At 47.5% G+C, this 21,975-nt stretch overlaps 1 protein-coding gene and 1 long non-coding RNA gene across 6 annotated transcripts in view; both read left to right on the forward strand.

Moving 5' to 3' along the window:
• The window catches only part of FYN (FYN proto-oncogene, Src family tyrosine kinase), a 209,973-nt gene extending 198,426 nt beyond the window's left edge, over positions 1 to 11,547 (forward strand). For 3 of the 5 annotated variants that reach the window (XM_027088377.1, XM_027088390.1, XM_027088395.1), the window contains one exon: positions 9,950 to 10,990. In XM_027088377.1, coding sequence (XP_026944178.1) covers positions 9,950 to 10,158 — 209 coding nt within the window. In that variant the 3' untranslated portion in view covers positions 10,159 to 10,990. Of the gene's footprint in view, positions 1 to 9,949 lie in introns of all 5 variants that reach the window. The other 2 variants (XM_027088384.1, XM_027088389.1) reach the window with 1 other exon arrangement.
• Positions 11,548 to 14,183: 2,636 nt separating this feature from the next.
• On the forward strand, positions 14,184 to 16,936 carry LOC113605959 (uncharacterized). Its single transcript, XR_003427405.1, has 3 exons — positions 14,184 to 15,284; positions 15,933 to 16,061; positions 16,667 to 16,936. It is a non-coding gene; the product is annotated as an uncharacterized LOC113605959 (long non-coding RNA).
• Positions 16,937 to 21,975: the final 5,039 nt, after the last annotated feature.

Genomic DNA, 21,975 nt, shown 5'->3' on the forward strand with positions numbered 1-21,975 from the left:
GTAAAGACATTGGAGACTCTTAAGCCCTGGAATTTTTCTGGATTATCAGAGTCATGCTCTCCAAAGAAACCACGGGTTTTAGGTTATTCTCGCTTGAATTCATTAATTTAGACAGATGGTGACATAAAGGATAATCGTGCCATTTTACCTCCACGCTTTAGTGGTTATAGCGCAGGGACGATCTGCTTTCTGAAATGTTAAGGACATATTTTTCAGTTACTGTTGAGTGCAGAAAGAACCTAGCTCCCCATCATTCCCTGCCTAAGAAAGGAGCTTTTAAAAATAAAAAAGCAGCGACAGAAACGATAGTGGAGATTAATGAGGAATTGAGGGCTCTTGCAAATCCTCAGTTTGTAATCGTATCTTTGCAGTCAGAGGAGCCGGCGAGGGCCGATTAATTTGTAATCCCTTTGTTCCCTTTTTATGATTGTTTCTGGTCATCTTGGGAGAATGCAGAGAAGTAAAGAAGATCTCTTTCTGGGTTGGTCGTAGCCTCAGGACTCCTAGGAGAGCCAGGTTGGCACAGAGGCAAAATTGACAAATTCCCTGTCTCTGAAGCACCAGCACTGGGCGGTTAGAAATGCGGGCGGAAGGCAGTTTTATTGATGCTGTGGCGACTGCTGCCCCCGGCACGCACCAAGTGGGCAGCTGCTCTGGGAATAGCCAACTAGCAGGGCAGAAAGGGCCGCCCCGGAGGGGCCTGGAGCACAGCACGGGCATTGTTGAATTGCTCCTCAAGGGGGAGAATGTGCAGGTCTCGGGATTTTGAAGATGTGAAGGCACCTCTTTTTTTATTGTCTGAATTTTGAATGAATCTCTTCCTGAGTCCCCCAAGTTTCCAGCCACCCGAGGTGTTAAATGCGGCTGTGGGGGAAGGTTAACGTTCTGCGTTTCTGTGAAGCCTTTCCTTCCAGGAAGACAAAGCTGCTTTTTGTTTCTCAGGGTCACACGCAGAAACCAAGACAAAGGGGAGAGGGGGGCGGCAGCCTCGGAGAAGGAAGGCAGGTGTGTGTTTCTGAGGGAGAGTCTTTTGTCACGTTTGGTTTGGGCATAAAGAAAGCGGCCTCACTTTACGACTTAGGCTGGGATTTCCATTCATTTCGGTGTAGCGTCAGTAGGTGTGACCGCGCCTGGCATTTTGCTCGACCTGGGAAATAAATATAAACAAGGCATTCACACTCTCAGCAAGCGTTGATGAGAACGGTCCTCGAGCAAGACGCTGTTTTAGTGGCTGGAGCTAGAACAGTGAGCAAAGGAATGAATCCAGTCCCTGCACTCATAGAGCTTGCAAGTCAGATGGATAAAGTGTGCATCAGATCCAGGAAGAAATCAGCCTTTTTTCTTACTTCTCTGTCATTAGAGGAAATCATCTTCGAGGGATGGAGTACTTGAACTCACCCACCGTGGGCCCCCAATCTTAATTCTGATAATGGGGGAGGGGCCCCTGATTCAGGTATCTGCATACAGCAGGTCCTGAGAAGGGCCTTTCACTCAGAATCCCGTGAGGATGGCGAAGGAGTTGGACAGGGGAACCAAGTCCGCTTTACTGCGCGGAGCTACATACTCTGAGCAACTGCTGACGTGCCGGGGGCTTTGATAGCCACCCTGATTCTGCGAGGGCGGCAGAGAGAAGGGGCCACGACTGGGAAGCTTCACGGAGAAGAAGGCACGTGGGGTTTCCCCCTCAAGTTGAGGAAGAGGGTCCCAGACAAGGACGGGCATGCGGAAGGGCGCCCGCTCAAGGAGCCTCAGGCTTAGTCTGCGGGGAAGGCCGTGAGGCAGGGGTACCCGGACCAGCAGCTGGAAAGCCTGGCCAGAGCCCACCGTGAGGGGCCTGGCCGGTCTGCAGTGGTGGCCAGGGGGCCGTGGCAGCGAGGGCGTGATGGGAGCCACGGAAAGTTGTGCCCTGACCTGCCCCTCGCCGTGGACGCTGCTTGTTTTTGTTCTTTAACACAGCTGTAATCACATTTAATTGGACTTCTGAATCTCACAGTACACTCTTCTTGAGGGATCCCTTTTACAGAGAGGGATTCCAATTATAGGATGATTACCTTAATGAAGAAGAACAACCGCTAGGGAACAGTCATTCAGCTTCACCCATTGTCGCCATGGAAGGAAGGCCCTGCCTGTCCGCGTCCTCGCCGTCTGTTGGTGCGACCGCGTGGGCAGTATGTGCCGAGGGGCTGCTTCTCCGCTGCCCTGAGTCCTCGTGCCTGTGGACAGCACCCAGGACAGACCCCTAGTCCCCTTCCACCGTGATTTCCATCCTGACTTCTCAATGCAGTTATTTCTCAGGTGGCTAGAGTGTATTTTCAAGTAATTCTTGTTTCAAGAGCAGTAGGTGGAGATACACTTTTCTGAACTCTTTCATACCTGAGAGTGGCTTTCTGTCACCTTCACACACAGGAAAGTTACTTCGGCTGATGGTGAGGATGGGGGTCAAGGGGTAAGGGAAACTGACTTCCCCACTGCCCCATGGTGGGCTGTCATCCTCTGGTGCAGTGACCCCCTTTCATAGAATTTCCCGCTTCTGGTCTCTCCCCCTTTCCCCTCCCCCACCATTCTATCACTGTCACCACCAGAGTTATCCTGGAAAACACAGACCCGCTTATCCTACTCTACTAGTTAACAAGTCCATGGCTCCCCCTTGCCTTCCAGATAAACTCCAGAAGCCTTTGTTTGCATTGTCCTTCATACCTCTTCCTTTCAGTCATTCCACAAGTATTTATTGAATACTTACTATATGCCAGGTGCTGTTTAGGCCCCAGGAGTGTAGCTGTGGACCAAAAGACAAAAACTGTCCTCCTGAACTTTTCATGCGTTAGAGGAGACAGACAATAACACAAGCAAAATGTATTCAGCACTGGCTGGTGGTAATGGGTAAGGAGAAGAGTAAAACGGGGACGGGGATAGAGGGTAGCAAGGGAGGACCTCCCCAGGAAGATGACATCTGAGGAAGCGAGGCTCAGGGTCGATACCTGGGGGAGGAGCCTCCCTTCAGAGGCAACCGGAGCACAGAGGCCCTGAAGAACCGCCGCGAGGCCCGTGTGTCTGGGGCAGAGGGAGCCAGAGGGCCAAGAGGCCCCAGGCAGATCGGTAGGGTCTTCCTGGGTCACGGTTACGACTTTTGCTTCTACTGTTAGTGCGATGAGTGACTGATGGGTTTTGAGCGGGCGACATGACCAGACGTGATCTCTTGCTCGCCGCTTGCCGACACTTCGCACCAAGAGATCTCTCTCAAACACGCAAGTCTCTCTTCTCAGCTCCACTCCCTGCCTCCGAATCCTTCAAAGCCCGGCCCAAACGCCCACCCCCTCCTTTGTGTAGCCTCCTTCATGTCTCTTCCTGGGTTGCACCTTCTGCTTGCTTCCATGCCACTGGGTACATCTCTGCTGAAAGCCTTGTCTTTGTGTCTCCATTTCCCAGTAGCTCTGAACTCTGAGAAGGGGGCTCCTTATATGTGTTCCCCATGCCCAGCACAGTGTCTGCCCCATAGTACACTCAGGACGTCTAAGTGAATGCATGGACGCATGGATGGATGGCTATAGGCAGGGGGAGAAAAGATTATGCCTATGAGGCTTTTAAAACAAGACTTTGCCCATAGCCTGCAAAGCCTTTCAGCTCTATTTCGTCATCTCCACAAATAAATATAGCATGTTTTTTCCCAGCCACAAAGTAGCCTCTGTCCTCAACGTTGTTCTGAGAAATTGACCCCGTGATCAGTTCAGACACCATGTCCCAGCACCGTTCTAGGCAGAATGTCCCGGCCATTCAGTGCCCCGGCTCTCAGCTGAACACCTGCTTTGGGAATTTGGCAGGATCTGACAAAGCAGGAACATTCTCTTAAGTGTATCACATTTATTCATCCATTTGAAGCACTTTCAGCTCCTTTAACAACTGACAGCTGCCTGACTTCCATGAATGCGTCTAGTCACTTGATAATGACTTGAAGAGGAAGATAACTAGGGAATGTATAGCATTTTCCTTAAAGAATTAGAAGTCTCCACCTTTGTCCTCCCTCTGCCCCACTCAGATGCCTCAGACAGAGCCTGAACTGTAGACAAATTCCTCTGTGTTCAGCAGCCCATCACTGTCGCCTGCACCCTTATCCCCACTGGGCCCAGCGTGATGACAGGAGCAGGTTTCTCTTGGGGTGGGAAGAAGTTAGGGCTCTGCCGCCAGGAGAATGGGAGGTGGGATGAACCTTCGAATCTCAGCCAGGGGTGCTTTGTCCTCCCTGCCCCCACCCACAGTCTGCAGGCTTTTTCTTTCAGCTCCTGGTGTTCCCTCCAGAGGGAATCCTTCCTGGAATGCCCAGGAGTCGTGTTGTCACCTCCCCCCACAAAGTTCCTCTTGGCCGGTGTGGCAGGTGAAGGCGAGAGGGCGGGAGGAGAGGGCAGTTCTTCCCTATCTGTGCGTTTCCGCGTCCTTCCCGGTGGGCACCCTTACCCTCACTGTCCCTTTTTCACGTTTCTGGGACAAAGGAGCTGTCCGTGATACTGTATTGTCAACTTTAAACAACCTTTGTGTGTTATGGCACCTGAGTAGCCGTCATTTCTGTATTTATTAACAGAGTGGGCTTAATCAAAACAGCTGTCCTGAGCTTATCTGGTTAAGATGTGGAAAGAGAAACAAAACTAGTCATCCTTGTGCCTTCTCAAGGTCACTCCTTTATTTTCAACTATACTCGTGGGGCAACATCTATCTGCCCAAAATCTGTACTTTGATCTCATAACCAAAACCTAACTTGAAGCGTCCCAGTTGTAGCCCGGTAAGATAACTAGAGCACGCGGTGATCTGATAGCACGCTCTCGGGCTGGGCAGGCACCATTACCTGCGCCCTCCTTCCTTCTGCCCTCCCGGCACTCCCAGAAATGCTCAGCAGACAAGTACACAGAAGGGCTTTTTCCAGGGTTTACGTAGAGAAGCCAGGGGAGCCTCTGACAGAAACCCTTATGCACAATAGGGTCTAATTTCGTTTCAACGGAAAGCTCGGTTTGCTCAAGTAAGCTGGATATCTGGGAACCTGAGCATGATTCCCATTGTCAAAGTGCTTAATTATAAACATGGCACAAAAATCCAGGTTCTCGCAACCCCTAGTCCAACCCAGATGCAAACCTGAACGGGTAACAGTGAAGATCCCCTATTGTAGAGAGATGGCCCCTCGGAGATCCACGTTAGGAAGCTACACAAACGGAGAGCTGTAAAGCCCAACACCTTCCGTTCATAGAAGACATTTTTTTTTCAAAGAGCTAAAAGCACAGTGAATGTGGAGGTATTCTCTTGACAAGTGGAGAAACTGAGGCCAGGGGAAGTCGAGTCACCTGCTGAGAGACACAGAGTCGAAGTAGTGAAGTGGCTCTGACAATGAAAATGAACTGTTTTCTTCCCTAAAGAACCCAAAAGAAAAGCGAGGAGACTCCACCGAGTTAATATCTAGCTCAAGGAAGAGGAATAGGAAAGTGTAAAAGAAAAGGAGGAAGGGGAAAAAAAGGAGAGAGGGAAGGAAAACACACACACGGGAAAGAAGACATTGTCGGCAACCATACGTAGTCAGGGTTGCAAAGTGAGAGTTGGAAACTGGACCTTAATTCGGGAACCTCGAGGAAGCCAGCAGCGTGAATTGGAAGGATAATATGGTCATAATGGCAGGAAGCGAATGCAGTCCACTCGGCCAGAGAATCTCAGCTGCAGGATTTGGGGCAGACCAACTGGAAAGGATGCTACTAGTGGCGACGTTTGAGAGCCTGAAGTGCAGGGTGGCAGGAGGCCCTCATGGAAGATGCAGAGAAGAGCAATTTGAAAAGCAGACCCCAGCACAGCAGGCTACACGGATTCTCTGTGAACTGAGGCCCACTGGGTTGTGCCCTGTGAGAGTGACCAGTGGAAATGGCCCGTTTTCCTGACTGACGCCAGGGAGAGCAGGAAGGTAAGGAACTGCTGAGGTGGGAGCAAAGGAGGGCAGGCTGGAGTGAAAACAGAGAGCGCGTCTGCTCGCTGGCCGCCAAGCCCTGCGCCCCTTCTCTGACGCAGAGGTTGGGGACCAGACAACACACCCTGGGGGACTTTGTGGCCATGACACTTCCCACGGTGAGACACCACCGGCTGGTAGAGACCACCCTCCTATTGAAAAACAGTCTCTACTGCAGCTTCCACTGAGAACTGTTGGTGACAAAGTTTCCCTAAAACATACACCATATTTTAAAGTTTCTATCTTTTCTGTTTCTCCCCTGGCCTTCTCCCCACTGAAGAAGGAAGAAAAGGGCAGAACATTCCCAGGCACCCTCCTCCACCCCCATCCCCCCCCCCCCCCCCGTCTGCTTCCTCAATTGGAAGCAAGATACGAAGATTCATCTCTTCCAGTGTTCCCGTGTCCCTCGGGACTCTGCTGACCACCCTGGCACTCAGTCTTGTGTGTGTTCCCTTCCCAGTCCCTGGCCCTCACCTCCCAGGTGTTGGATAAAACCAATGTCTTGGGAAAAGTGGCTAAAAAGAGGGGAGATAACAGTTTTCTTTGTAACAAAAATATGAAGCCATCTAAAAAGGAAACATGAAATAGTAGTACAAAGAGGAAAATCCATTTTTGCTAAAAAGAAATTCTTAAATATGATTTTTCAAAGTTCTTAGAGCCAAGAGTACTATTTTTAAAAAAATAGGAACACAACCCACTTATTCAGGGTGTTGTTTGTGAAATAAGAACTGACCCAAGCCTTGCCGAGTGGGCATCTCCTGGTTGCGCGGTTACTGCTGCCGAGGCCCATCGTGAAGGTGTCAGGTCCACTTCTGGCTTATGGCTGGCTGGAAAAGAGCCAGCCCCATTCACATTGTCATTGTCAGCCAAGTGCGTTGTCTTATATCCCACTTTTCCACCAAAGCTGACGTTGGTATGTTTCCCTTTGGCCTGGTGCGTGGAATCGGTTTTGTGTGCTCCCCATGCCTGGGGAGCCTGGGTAGAGGCATGAGAGGGGAAAGAGGAGAAGTGAGTAGAGGGTGCAGGCAGAACGGAGGTGGAGAGTGTGCCCAGGAGCTGGCGGCGAGGCTGCTGGTGCCCTGTCCCACGTGGGCCGAGGTCCAGCTCCGTCCCTGGTCACAGCTGCCTGGGAAGCAGGCTGCCTTGGGAGACGCTACATGCTGAGGGTCAAGCTGCCACATCCGCTGTGTCCCAGGCTCAGGCAGAGCACTAGAAAATCAGGCTTGACCCAAGCGGCCAATTAAACTTTCCATTGGTGGAGACTGAATCAAGAGTTTCTAAAACATACATGCAATCCTTGCATTTGAGCAGTTTGTTTTTCAAGGACATGCAACGTTTACTGACAAGGGCCGCGGAGCAATAGGAGAATGATTAGTTATACTCCGTGGTGTGGTTTTGGGTGGTCTCAGTGCCAGAATAAAGCATTAGAAGGCATTTGGGGGTGGGTTGTGCCACCTCCAGAAGGGCCTGTCACACCTTCCGAGGTTTTAGACCTTCCACCTGTGGCTTCTGAGATACTGGTATCATGAAACCAAGGTCTGTACTGAAATACAAAGCAGGCGCTTTGGAGAAGGCCCGATCCGTGCTTATGCTCTCCTCCTGACCCTTTCGGGGTGGCTGGAATGTGGTGGCTACTGCCACTCCTGATGCCGGAGCGTCCCAGCCAAAACCCTTGGGACTGGATGTGCCTCAGGGTCTGACTCGTTTGTTTTTGGTTTTTTTTAGAAAGTCCATACAGTGCTTAGACCATAATTTATATAACACCCTAGGAGAGTCTGGGCTGCACTCTGTGTTCAAACACATTCTTACTTCTATAGCGATATGTATGAATGAAGAGAAACAGACGATAGCCTCACACCAGGTCAGGCTTTACGGCCGAATGAGGTGAGTTTGGATCAATTTTGCTGCCAAGTGAGTTTCCAGAACTTTTGCTTTGCAGAGCTTGTTGGATTTGGGGATCGTGGATAAGGACATGCTGGTCCCTGTCCCGTGCCCTGGTTTGTCCAGAGCTCTGCAGGACACTCCAGTGTCTCCCCTTGCTTCCAGCTCCCCCGTTCCATCCCAAGTTGTCAAAATGAGTTTTCAGTAGTGGGAGGAGGATTTAAGGTAATAAGCCTCAGAGCTGACTGAACGTCCAACTGAAGTGGGCCCCTGTAAAGACAGGCATGGTGCAGAGGCAGGGGACCCAGATTCACTCACCGAGCCTCTCTCGCTAAAATAAGGGTCACCCCCGAAATGTGACCAAGGTTATATTAGAATAATTAAATCGCAGGCCTACTTCAACACAGCAGGAATAACACACGGATTTTATCCCCTCAAGGAATTACAGTGGCAGAGAATAAGAAAGCATCCTGAAAGGGTTTGGATAAGCATGTGACTGACAGGGCTGTGCTGGACGGCCACGGGAGCCGGGATCAACCCAGCTCCAAAAGCAACAACAAAGAGAACTGATAACAGATCCCCAAGTCTGAGTGTCCCCCACTCAGGGAGACAGGACTGTGACCTGGGCCCAGCTGCTCTGGCCAGGCTTACAGGGTTCTAGCCAGCAGGTTGCCACCTCCTCCAGCGTTAAAGGGAACTGCTACGTGTATGCGCTGTGTCCTGCTGATGACATCCCTGAGAGCTGGGGGAAGAAATCTGGGTTTCTGAATGGCTGGAACTCGGGCTCTTGCTTTTGTAAATTAACTGGGTCAGAAGTTGGGAGAGGATTATAGGCTCAGGGCCAAGGAGCAGCCAAAACATACAAGGGCTTGGCAGGCAATGGCAGAACATGATATGGCAGAAAAGGGAAGGAAAACCAGAGGAGAGAGCCTGGCAGTGATTGGGAAAGGGGTCAGGGCATTCGGCTCACCCCAAGTGTGGTATTTCCTGTTCTGTCAAGAAGGCCAACGTGCAGGGAGGTTGCATTCTCCTGAGGGTTAGCAATCTCCCAGAATGTCTCCTGTTAGCTCCAGGCATCCTGATGTTTCACTATCAGGCAGCTCCCCCGGCGGGTCGCAAAGGTCTCCAATGATAGATGGCCTGTCCAAGGTCATCAGTAAACACAGACGCCCTGTCTCCCCATCACAGTCATCAAACCTCAGGGCACCTAGGGGTCGCTGGGCTGGATGGTGCCCAGCGTGGTGGCGTGATGTCAGATCTCAGACAGCGGGGCACCAAGAGCTTGCCCAGGCACGAGGACGGCCAATTTATGAAGTTCATCAATGGAGCTCACGGGTCCTGTGAACAAAGGACGGTTTATTTTTCATTCCGTGGATTTGTTCTTATCTGCTTCATTCATATTTTTCTCAGTTTAATGGAAGTGTAATTTACATACAATAGAATTCAACAATTTTAAGAATTCAGTGAGTTTTGTCAAACATAAATAGTCACACCTCCACATACAGGATATAGCACATGTGTTGGCAGACTACAGCCCGTGGGCCAAATCCGGCTCCCACCCTGTTTTTGTTTTGTACCTTTTTAGAGTTGTAGAAAAATAAATAAGTTGAAGAATATGCGACAGAGACCGTATGCAACCCACAGCGCCTAAAATCTTTACCATCTGGCCTTTAGGGGGATGGTTTGCTGATACAGAATGTTTCCATCACTCCTTGGTGTTCCCTGCGGCCCCTCTGCAGGATTCCCCTCCCCCTCCCCCCTGGCAACCACTGACCTGCTTTCTATCACTGTAGTTTTACCTTTTCTAGAATTTCATATAAATGAAATCACACAGTATGTTGCCTTTTGTGTCTGGCTTCTTTCACTTATAATGCTTTTGAGATTCATCCTCTGGGGCTTTGCGTGTGTCAGTAGTGGGGTCCTTTTTTTATTTCTGAGTGGTGTGATAGCCCATTAAAGACAGGGTCTAATTTAAGACAGCCCTCAACATGTTTTAACCACCCGCAGGCTCCACGTAGAAGAAAGAGGAGGTGCAGGGGGCGGTGGCCGTGGCCGGGCAGCCCGGCGCACCCGCTCTCATGGCCCTTGTCTTTGCAGGCATGAACAACCGGGAGGTGCTGGAGCAAGTGGAGCGCGGCTACAGGATGCCGTGTCCGCAGGACTGCCCCATCTCCCTCCATGAGCTCATGATCCACTGCTGGAAAAAGGACCCCGAAGAGCGGCCCACTTTCGAGTACTTGCAGGGCTTCCTGGAAGACTACTTCACCGCCACAGAGCCCCAGTATCAGCCTGGTGAAAACCTGTAAGACCTGGGTCTGCAGAGAGAGGCCTGGTCCAAGAGGCTTCCCCGCCCCCTCCCCATTAGCTTTCAATTCCGTAGCCAGCTGCTCCGAGCAGAGCAGTGAGAACTGTCCAGGATCAGATTGCATGTGACTCTGAAGCTGACGAACTTCCATGGCCCTCATTAATGACACTTGTCCCCAAATCCGAACCTCCTCTGTGAAGCATACGAGACAGAACCTTGTTATTTCTCAGACTTTGGAAAATGCGTTGTATCGATGTTATGTAACAGGCCAAACCTCTGTTCAGTGTAAATAGTTATTCCAGTGCCAACGATCCTAGTGCTTTCCTTTTTTTAAAATGCGAATCCTATGTGATTTTAACTCTGTCTTCACCTGATTCAACTAAAAAAAAAGTATTATTTTCCAAAAGTGGCCTCTTTGTCTAAAACAATAAAATTTTTTTTCATGTTTTAACAAAAACCAACTGGGACAGGTGTTTGTTTTTTTTTCTTTTTTCTAAATATGAATATATATAATATATACATCCCTGTACATACACCATGTGGGTGCTAACGTGGAGACCGTGGCCGACGTGGGCCACAGAGCTTCGGGACTCAGAGTGAGGATTTGACTGGAAAATCAACATAAAAGCACCGGTGTTATTCTGAAAACCAGTGGCCTCGTTCTTTGGCTTTTGCAAAACATGATTTGATTTTTTTTTTTTTTAATTTGGATTGCACTTTTTTGGTTCATGACTGTGCCTGTAGATGGCTGTTACTTTGACTCTTTTCAGCAGCACCCCGCCCCCCAGCTGAAGTCACAAGTTCTGTTTCCAGTATTTGCTTCGACTTACTACGATCTTGAAACTTAAAAGTGAGCCTCTTTAAAGCAAGCAAGTGGCCAATACTACCAGGGGAACTAGAAGATGGATACCACACAAACTTCTTGTATAAAACATGAATGCTGAAATGTTTCCAACTTTTTTAATTTAATAAACCTTGTAACGACATTTAAATGGTCTAAAACCCATAGCACTGTAGTCGTGGCAACCTGCTAAACTTTCTCATTCAACTAACCCTTATGGGAAGGTGAGGGTGGGAGGTCGTACATTTCCCATTGTAAAATAAGTGTTTGAATGTCCTGTACTGCTAATGAAATGACTTTCTCTATGTCCAAGGGTCCTCCAGTGAAATAACTATGCACTACTTTACATCTCATGGGGAAGCACAAAAAAAAGTATTACATTCTTAGTTGCTGTTTGTACCAACTTTGAATTACATATGTTTAACAAGTCAAAAACCCTATTTCTATTGAGTTTTTAATACTGAGTGGCAACTCTGAAGTCTTAATTCCTTTTTTGTTATGATTTCTTTGTGAGTTTACATTTTTAAATTGTTTAACTTTCTTAGTAATTAAAAAGACAGCATTTTACATTTGAATTTTTTTTTGTTCATTTGTTTAAATCATGGAAGGTACTTTAGGAGTGACATATCTGTCCCATACCAAGTGGTAAGGAGTCACCTGGAGAATTTAACCATTGTGCAATGATTTCCAAATGGCAGAAACATTCACAACACCTGGAGTGGGGTTCCCCCCGCCCCAAGAAAGGCTGGGCTATTGTCTAGTTAATTCAGAGGATTGTTAAAGGAAGACTAGGCATACCTTAACATTTTAATTTATCAGGCATTTTTGCTAACTAAAATTTTCTGTGTCCCACTTGTAGGAGAAAGAGACAATTGCAAGAAGAATCTTTCTTGTCCTGGAGTCAATACATATGTTTCCCAGTGTTCCTCCACCCCTGTAATGAAGTCGCTCAGCAGGGGAACAGCCTGGTGTTGCAGAAGGGGCAGTAGGTGGACTGGGCCAACAGGCGGGGCCTGGCTCCGCACTCATTCAGCTGCACGCATTCAACAGCCACCTGGAATCTCGCCCTTTCAGGTCCTGTCTGTAGAAATGAGGGGGTTGGATGAGATTTGCTGTAGGCTCCTACATCTGAGATCCTGGGATTCTAAGATCACTGATGACGTGTAGAATTACACAAAGAGGACAGTTTTCTTGCTGAAATAGCCTTTATATTTAGAAAGTTTCTGACATTTTTTAAGTGAAACAGGGATTTTCTGGCTAACCAAGTTTTCGTGGTGTTGGTTTTGGTATTAATACAATTGCTAAATTGATAAAATTTCAAAGATCTTGTTACATACGATTATCACAATATTGGGCAATTTATTAACACATTCTAGATATTTTTAAAGATAATACTTTGTTTTTCATCTTCACTTCCCAGTAGGTCGGATAATTTTCAAGTACTCTCTGGGGGATTTTTGTGTTTGTTTTTGACTTGGTCATTCAAAAAGATCTGAAAAAGTCATAACAGCCTGTTTTAAACAGATTTTTAAAGGAAAGCAGTCTCTTCAAAGTATAGCCTTCAATTCATCAATTGAGTTAACTGTGGATTCTCTCACATGAAGCAAAACTCAAGACTTGGGTTAACTTGAGGACACACTTATGAAATACAGCTCGCTGGAACCATTCTGAAACAGAGTAGGGTTGCAGACTAAAGGGAAAAGAGTAGCTATAAATATGAAGAAATCAGAGACATTTCAGGTTTTTTCTTCCAAGAAACTTATGTGATGCCAAGAGACCTTGCCGAGGCAGACCAGTCCAGACAAATGAAACACCACCTCCAGGGAGTCCCAACACCTCCCAAGAAGCCTCCCTCCCTCGAAAGTTTTAGAAGTTTGGGGTTTGGAAACTAAATGCACTAACCAAAAAGTTCTCTTGTATCTTGAAAGGTGCCTTAGCGGCAAGTGATGGTGAAATATTTGTTTGTCTTTCGTAACCTGGCAGTGAGTAAGGACCGGCTCTGTTCCCTGAGGAGAGCTGGCACCTGGCATTGCTCTGCTTCATACGGAGGCTTCCTAATAATCTAGTTCTTTCTACTTTCTTTTTTTTTTTAATTGGGGTATAGGTGTTTTACAGTGTTGTGTTAGTTTCTGCCGTACAGCGAAGTGAGGGAGAGTCCCCTGTGCTATACAGCAGGTTCTGATTAGTTATCTATTTTATACATATTGGTGTATATATGTCAATCCCAATCTCCCAATTCATCTTTTTACTTTCTTAAAATCAAATAATAAGCCTACTGGAGAAGACAACTTGCCAAAGCTCAGATGTTGTAAATGAAACAAAATGATTTCTGTTCACCCGTGCTCACTCCTCACACTGTCCTCCGAGTCCACTTTGTTCACAGCATACTGAGGGCCGGGAGGACCAGAGAGAGGACCAGTAGATGCAGGGCCTCCCCCGTGTTAGGGCATCAAGTTGTAGACTGAAGCCAATGATGTATTCCGCTCTACCTCGTGCATGGCGAACAAAGGTGTGTAAGGAACCAGACATTTCCACAAGATAAGTTAAATGTATTCATAGTCCTTCAAATACAGCCACACAACTGAAGATTCCCTGACAAGCGCCAGAGGGTGTTTACCTGCCTCGAGAAAGACAGGAATCCTCCTGTGGTTAACTCTTGGCACCAGAGGACTTTTCTAGTTGTATTGGAGCTGCAAAATTTTTATCTGAAATTTCCTATGGGACTTTAAGAATGTATACTGTATTAATTGGAATAGTTCTTTCATGAGTCCTGAAGAAGGTAAGGTTTTCAGCAGAATGCAGAGGAGGATGGCACTGAAGCCCGCTGCATGAGGCATGTCATCTGCTCCTTTGTCATGGCTCCGGACAAGAGAACCTCACTTGACATAATAGGCATTTCCTAACAAGTTGCACTGGGATAAAATGGCGTTTGGTCGATTCATTGCCGAAAGGTATTTTAATAGGTTTAGATAAGTTTTGTTGGCTTTCTTACCACTATATATTAAACTGTTGGAATTCAATTAGGCCCTCCAAAAAATTTTCTGGGAGGGAGGGAGGGAGGGAGAGAATAAGGGGGAAGGAGGTAAGGAAGGGAGTGAGGGAGGAAATAATTCCGGAAGGGCAAAAGGGAGAGCGAGAAGAAAGGAAGCTCAAACAAATTCTTATCCTAAAAATGATATTGTGGGGTACAGATTTACTAAGGCGGGTACTAATAGTATATATATTTTATTTCTCAAATATGGATTGTAACCACAGAGAAGAATGAAATTAGTATTTCATGAAATACTGATTACTTTTCAACAGGATGAAAATTAGTATCTCTAATATCTTTGCAATATCAAATGAAATTTCATAATTTATGTATACCTACATTCTCAGAAATTTTTCCTAAATCATACCTCATTCTTTCCAAACATGCAAAATATTCAGAATTCCATTGGGGGGATGGAGATATACCTTATTTTTTAAATTACTTCTGATGACTGGAAAGAAAAATAAGTGGTTTTCCAGTATGACAGGGACTATTCTAAGGAGAATGTGATCAGTGACAAATGACTGCTCCCCCCAGCAGCCAGGACCCTATGCTCCTTTCCAGAATACTTACTGCTCTTCTAATAATGTGTTTAATAATATGACTCTTCTCTTAATGCATTTTCCCCACCAGATTGTGAGCTCCTTGAGAACAGAAACTGCCTTATTGTTCACCAGTCTTCTGCGCCAAGGGCAGTGATGAGCTGATGGTCGATGTTGGATGAGTGGGTGGATGGCTAGATGGGTGATGCCGTCCTGTGGAGTGAAAGGTAGACCTGAGAATAACACACCTGAGGGCCTGCTGAGCATCCCGGGATTTGCTGTGAGCTGCCCAAGGCACTAGCACTGCCATTGTGAATGTGGGCTCACCAGTGTCCATACATGATTTGAAGCCCCAGTCTGTGGTCTGAAATGAACACCGTTAGTGCTTCCCGAACCTTGCCCCAGAACTCGTCCCAACATCAATGGGAATAAACCTGTAGCCCCTGGGACCTGGGGCCTTCAGAGTCTCATTCTAACTTAGTCATTTTATGAAAAATTGGTATTTTTCCTAAGATATCCATTTTTCATCTTCATATAAAATACTTTTCCCATCCTTCAGGTTGTGCCTTGTTAACCAGCCTGTGGCTTGTAGTATCCCTGGCAAACCTCTGCATGACCCAGGGAGTGCATGTGCCCCGCTTGAGAACCATACCGCATGAAGATGTTGTCCGTAAAATAGTACTGCCAACATGAAAATATTGTAGTCGGGAGAGGTAACATTAACCGCCATCAATATGGAGTCTCTTTATTTGATTCCCTTTTTCACCCAGCAAAAACTAGCCCCCTGACTGAGACTGGGACAGAAGATGGGAGGGTTTGATAATGGGAAGAGGAAAACCGTCCAGAGCTGCCTGGAAGTGAAGGTTTGGTCAGGTCAGCCTGCTGGTACAAGACGGCAGCAAATGGGAGTAGACGGGGTGGAGATGTTGGTCAAGGAGGAAGAAACCAGAACTGGGATGAAAGAAGCCCTTTGCCAGGGCTCTTCAAGGCAATGGGATGACCAGAGAGGTGACTTTGGGTATGTGCAAGGACTCCACCATTCATTTCTTCTGCAAACGTTTGTTGAGTACTTATTATGGGTTAGACCCTGTGCTTAGCACTAGAAAGCCAAAGAGACAATTAGTATCCCCAGTCCAGTGAGGATGGAGACCCATAAGAGATAGTTGCAATAAGCTCTCCGTTGGGAGGAAAGACGGGTGGCAGCAAAGGAGTGCCAGATGGCCCGGAATGGGGAGTGCATGGGAGACTTCCTAGAGGAGGTGTTCCTAAAGGACAAGCAAGGTGGATTATGTAATGCTTAATGGTAAGCTCAGTGTTTTTTGCCTTTGGATGTGTTTCCTTCTGATCCCCAACCCCATTAGGGTCCAGCTCATGCTTTAAATATAGAAGGTGCTCAGCAAATGCATCTAAATGAAGAGAAACCAAAACGAAGCAAAGAAAAATCTAAATCTCTTCTTCTCCCTCCTCCCCACAAACGCAGACATTAAAAGGTACGTAGGTGCATCATTTGTTCTGATTAGTGCACTGCTACCTGGAGGGATGGGAGATAATACCATAAAAGGACAGAGAGTAAGGTTTCAGGCAGGGTTTGGGGATGTGGTTTGGACTATATAGAGTACGAGAATAAGAGAATTGCCTGGAAAGGGGCTTATAATAACGCCTCACTTCCTCTCTTAATAACAGTTAGTAGGGGGTTTTCTCCCATTGATGACCCCATTTCATTCTTTCCCATTTATGAGGCTAGTTTGCTTGAATCATCCAGCAATATGTAAACTCATGAAAGAAGGTATATACTAGCTGTTGCAAGGTATTCTGTTTGTTTTGTTTTGGAATTCTTTTCCCTTTGGTTAATTTTCAAGTGCTTGCTATGTAATAATCAATGAGCAGCTAATTGGCAGTAAGAGAATGAAATGGGTATTATTCAGATAGTGTTTTTAACAGAAGACGTACGTGTAACACTGTGGGGAAATATTAGTAAATAGCAAGAGATTTTAGTGTGTGTGTGTGTGTGTGTGTGTGTGTGTGTGTGTACAAAAGGATTCATTTAAAGCCCCTCAGAAACTAAATGCAGGTGTGTGAATCCTTTCATTTTCAGACTCCTCCCAAGGGGTGAGCGGAGCCCCTAGAGATTGCCCTGGAGCACAAACCACCCTAAATGGAGCCTGAAGGTCTGTCAGTTCCCAGAGAGCAATGAGGAAATGGTAAGCAAATGGCAGCAGTTGCATAGAGAGTTAGGGAATGAATAACAGTGCTTTCTGGTAAATTAACCATATTACATTGTGCACAGCAAAGTGATGGAAAAACCCTGTTAAAAATTGAATAATAATTTGCCCACATCATTTACGTAAAATGCATAATTTTCCTACTTCAGTGGACTTTAGTTTGATTTAAAATATGCACAACTCCAGTCCTGTTCACCAAAGCATAATTTGTGAGATAATTGGGAAGGGAAAGAGGAATCAGACCGTAATCAGCCCAATTCTGTGTGAACCACTTCACCTCCTCCCTCACCTGTGCCTTTTGGAAAATATTTGTTTATACGTTCCTGAAGGTCTCTAAGTGAAAGTGCAAGGCATTCATCATTGTCCCTGCTATCACTAAACCATGACTTCACCACGTTTGAGAGGGGGAAAGCAATGCTTCGTTCTATTCAGTATTTTTCTGCTTTCATTCAAATAAGTACTAGTTTTTGAATTCTAGGGAAAATGGAAATGTAGCAAAGCTGTACTTAAAACAGCGAGCCAAGAACAAAAGCAACAGTGCACAGCCAAAGGAGACCTTGGAAGATGCATAGGTAAAACAAAAAGCTGTGCTTGGCTGGGACTCTCTTTCAGAATCAAATGCAAAATGGAGAACATTGTTTCAACTGCAAAGATTTTGCAGTCTATAATATCTGAACTAGAAAGGCATCATGTAATCCACCTTGACATTCAGAAGCTGTGCTATTGCTATGAGTTATGATACTGGTTCCTGACTAATAGAGGTTTCCAGAACCAGAGTGGTCAGAGGTGGTGTGGAATTCCGGCAGTGGACTGGGTACCCTCCACTTAAACAGTGCGTTCCCATGGCAATCACTGTCCTTTTTCCTTCCCCTCCCTCTGCTCCCCACCCCCACCAGAACCATAGAAATTTTATTCAGATATTCACTCATTCTCTTCATCCCCATTTCTCCACAGAGGGTCATATTTACTTATTCCAGTGAGCCCTTAAATCTCAACTTTTCAGGGCAAGTGTGCAGCTGATTCTCTCTGCTTCTCCTGAGTACTCTTCTTTTGTTGGCCAAATCCTGCCTCCTCTAAAACCCTGCTGGCCCCAAGAAGCTGAATCTTGAACCCCACAAATCTCAGCACTTCTTTCTCTTGGGTGCCTGTTTTGGATGAGCAAAGGGCCCCCCCCCCGCAATCCTACTACTCCTCCCCACTTCTTCCTTTTCTCCTACTAACCCCTGCCACTGGCCAAAGATTTATTAGACACTAGTTTTGTCCCTATGCCTCTTGCCACTAACTATAAATTGCCTTTCTGCAAATTAGAAAAAGCTACTCTACCTCAAGACACTTTGCTGCCACCTGCCAGAAAACTATTGTAATAAATATGCCAAGAGATCATGACTAGAATGCAAATGGTGCCCCCTAGAATTGTGCAGTATACAACTGGCACAACTGTATGTGACAACCCTGTACTTGGAAATCACCTGAGTTATCCAGGAAGCTGGTTGTAAAAGTAAGAACACAGCAGATCAGTCTTGCCTTTTTATGACAGTTGGCAATTTCAAAATCTAAATCTTTTCGACCATGATCAAAAATTGCTGAGAGGCAATTTCTGGAAGAGACAAAGAGCCCCCAGGGAGCAGTTCTTACAAGAATAAAGGGCTCTTGATTCAGCCCAAGATTTGGCCTGCTGGCTGGGCAGATATAGCCCAAACCACATTGGGTTGATTTTCAGGAAGCATCAGTTAGAAAGCTGGTAAGTCTCAATGCTGTGGGTGCAGGAGGAAAGTGAACTTGGCTTATGTTTAGGTCAACCATTCCCCCTCCCTGGCGTCGGCTGCTTCGGTTCTTGTTGATCGCCCCATCTGTTCCCCTCCCTCCTTCACATTCAGCACAACCTGCACGTTCTGATGATCTTTTGCCGCAAAACAAACTACCCCAAAACTTAGCGGCAGAAATAGAAATAGTCATTTATTTTGCTCATGAGTCTGCGACTTGGACAACACTCATCAGGGACATCTCTGCTCCATGCGGCCTCAGCGGGGGCAGCCCCTTGAGACTGAAAGACCCACCTTCCCAACGGTTTACGCGCGTCCACACGGCTGATGAGTTGATGCTGGCTGCTGCCCAGGAGCCCGGCTGGGGCTCTTGCCGAGGGCTTTGGGTCCTCTCCGTTTGCGCTCCCAGGTGGCTCTGAGGGCTTGTTGACACCGTGGAGCCCATGCTAAACCACCAGTTGACGCCTCATGGAGCAGAGACAAGTTGCCCCCGCCAAGCCCTGCCCAAATTTCAAATTTCTGAGAAAAATAAATGACTGGTTTTAAGCCACTGAAGTCTGGGATGGATTGTTCTGCAGCAGTAGATCACCAGAATGTACAGGTGGGGCTGAACGTGGTGCGAATCCATTCCCACATCTTTCTGTGATGCCTCCTGGTGCTGTGGAATCAAGGAAGCAAAGAAAACTACATTTCCCAGACTCCCTTACCATGAGGATTATGAGTGTCCATCAGGCCATACCAGTGAGACATATTAACGCAGAGGTGGGAAGGCAGAGTGAAGCAGAAGCCAATTTCCTGCAGATCTTGTCTGTTTTCTCCTGGAAAGCAAGGTCATGGGGCCACTGAGGGCCAATCTCCAGCTTCATAGGTGTCAAGAGTCAGCTGAGGAGGTGGCAGTGGCTAAGCTCGACATCCCAACATGCAGGCAGATGTTCCCAGCTTTCTGACCACATTCTGACCATTGTACTGCAGCTACAATGTTCATGAGGTCAACAGTGCCAGTGGCAGCCTCCTGAGTCCCACCTCCCTGAATGTGGGAAAGGTGGCTGCCCTCCTGGCAGGTCAGTTCTGCCACATTCTGGGAGTCATTCCCGGAAATCCAGCATAGAGCCCTCTCTTCCAGCCCTTCCAGCGAGTTTGTAATTCCACCTTTTTGCCTAAAATCCCTAGCGTGGTTACTATTTCCTGCATTGAACCCTGCAACTGACACCCAGGTGATCCTTAACATGCTGCCCCTTCTCAGCCACTTTTGTTCCTGCTTGCTTGCTTTCCCTCATTTAATCATTCCTTTGGCAAATATTTATGGCAGATTTACCACGTGCCAGGCATTGTGCTAGACCTGGAGGACAATCGATGAACTAAACAGACATGGCTCCACCCTCGTGGAAGGAGCCAAGGCAAAAGACCAGGAGACAGCAAACTACTACCCTCAGGCAAAATCAGCCCCCTGCTCATTTTGTTTTCTTGGAACACAGCCACGCCCATTCACTTCTGTCTTGGCTACAGCTGATGTTTCCCTACAGTGGCAAATTTCAGCAGTTGCAAAAGAGACTGTATAACCCAAGAGCTGAAAATATTTACTACCTGGTTTTTCACAGAAAATGTTTGCCAGCTCCTGCATTAGATAAATAAAACTCCAAGTCAGAATCCTGTTGTCCCCACATCCAATCAGTCGCTCTGTCCATTCTGCGGACACATGTGCCAAGCTCCAATCTCAGCTCTGAGCACTCCATGAGAACCGTCTTATTTAGTTCTCACAACAACCTTTGGAACATACTGTTATAATCTCTGCTTTACAGAGAAGGAAACTGAGATTTAGAGAGATTGGGGCTAGATGACTGAGTAAATGGTGAGAGCATTAACGGAGATGAAAGTCCCAGGAGGAGGAACTGAGAGTAGGCGGGAGCTGGTGGACTCGGTATGGACTCAGGCACGTGAGGTGCCTGCAGGCATCCATGAGAGGCTGTCCTCGCTGATTTCCTGCTTGGTGTGGTGGGAAGGCATGATTTCAAGTCTTGCCCAGTTTTAGGTTCAAATCACAATTCTTCCATTACTAACTGTATGACTTTGGGCCAGCTACTTCTTCACATCTCCAAGCCTCTTCGCTTCTGTCTCCTCACGAGTGAAATGGACTCTTGTCAAAATGAAATAAGGGAATATGCACACAGCATCTAGCGTAGTGCTTGGTACGTGGAAGGCGTTTGATCTGTGTGGGCACCTCCCCTTCATCTTCAGTCTATCCTTCACGTGGTGGAGAGTAACCTAAAATCTCAGCTGTGATTGTGTTGTTCTCCTATTTTAAAAATATAATGGCTGGGCTTCCCTGGTGGCGCAGTGGTTGAGAGTCCGCCTGCCGATGCAGGGGATGCGGGTTTGTGCCCTGGTCCAGGAGGATACCGCATGCTGCGGAGCGGCTGGGCCCGTGAGCCATGGCCGCTGAGCCTACGCGTCTGGAGCCTGTGCTCTGCAACGGGAGAGGCCACAACAGTGAGAGGCCCGCGTACTGCAAAAAATATATATATATAATGGTTCCCACTGACCCCCACTGGTGGAAGGGGACACGTTTGGAGGGGCTGCCCAGTCCACACCCCTTTCTTTAAACTCCCTACCCCACAGCACTACACTCTCTACTGAAGGTCAGGTTTTTACCATATGACCCTCCCCGACACCAGAACATCTGATGATACCAGGTCAGATGCCTGACGGGGAAACCAGTCCACTGACTGGCCGCTAGCTAATGAAGTTGTCTCCTTTAAGTTGGGACCAAGAATTAAGAGGCTGTGGTGACAGATGCTTGGCCTACAGGTTAAGTTGAGTCAGGACCAGAGATGGCCCCATGGGGGAGCAGAGGATGCAGTCTGCAGAGAGAATCAGTGGCTGGAGACCATGGGCCACCAGAGAAAGAGTGCTGGGGAACAGCTGCTGTCCAGCACCTGTATCTGCAGGTCCAACTCTGCTTCCTGAGCACCATTTCTATGAGATTCCTCAAACCCCTGCAGACACCGTTTTGTCACTGGAGCTAATTCCAGGGAGTTTAGGCCCCTGCAGTCCAGCTCCACTGTTTGCCAGCCTCATCTCTCCTGTCCCCTCTACCTACCATCACCCCCGCCCTGGATCCTGGCTGCTGAACTGCCCACAACTTCGCAAGCATGCTCTGCACTGCTCCAGTGTTTTCCCCCTTGCCTGGAATGTTCTTTTGCCGTCTCTTCTCTCTTTTTTTTTTTTTGTTTTGTTTTTGATTTTTTTTTTTGGCGGTACGCGGGCCTCTCACTGTTGTGGCCTCTCCCATTGCGGAGCACAGGCTCCGGACGCGCAGGCTCAGCGGCCATGGCTCACGGGTCCAGCCGCTCCGCAGCTTGTGGGATCTTCCCGGACCGGGGCACGAACCCATGTCCCCTGCATCGGCAGGCGGACTCTCA

Source organism: Aethalodelphis obliquidens, unplaced genomic scaffold (assembly GCF_003676395.1).
Source record: "Aethalodelphis obliquidens isolate GAN/ISIS:26980383/991018 unplaced genomic scaffold, ASM367639v1 scaffold3, whole genome shotgun sequence".
NCBI lineage: Eukaryota > Metazoa > Chordata > Mammalia > Artiodactyla > Delphinidae > Aethalodelphis > Aethalodelphis obliquidens.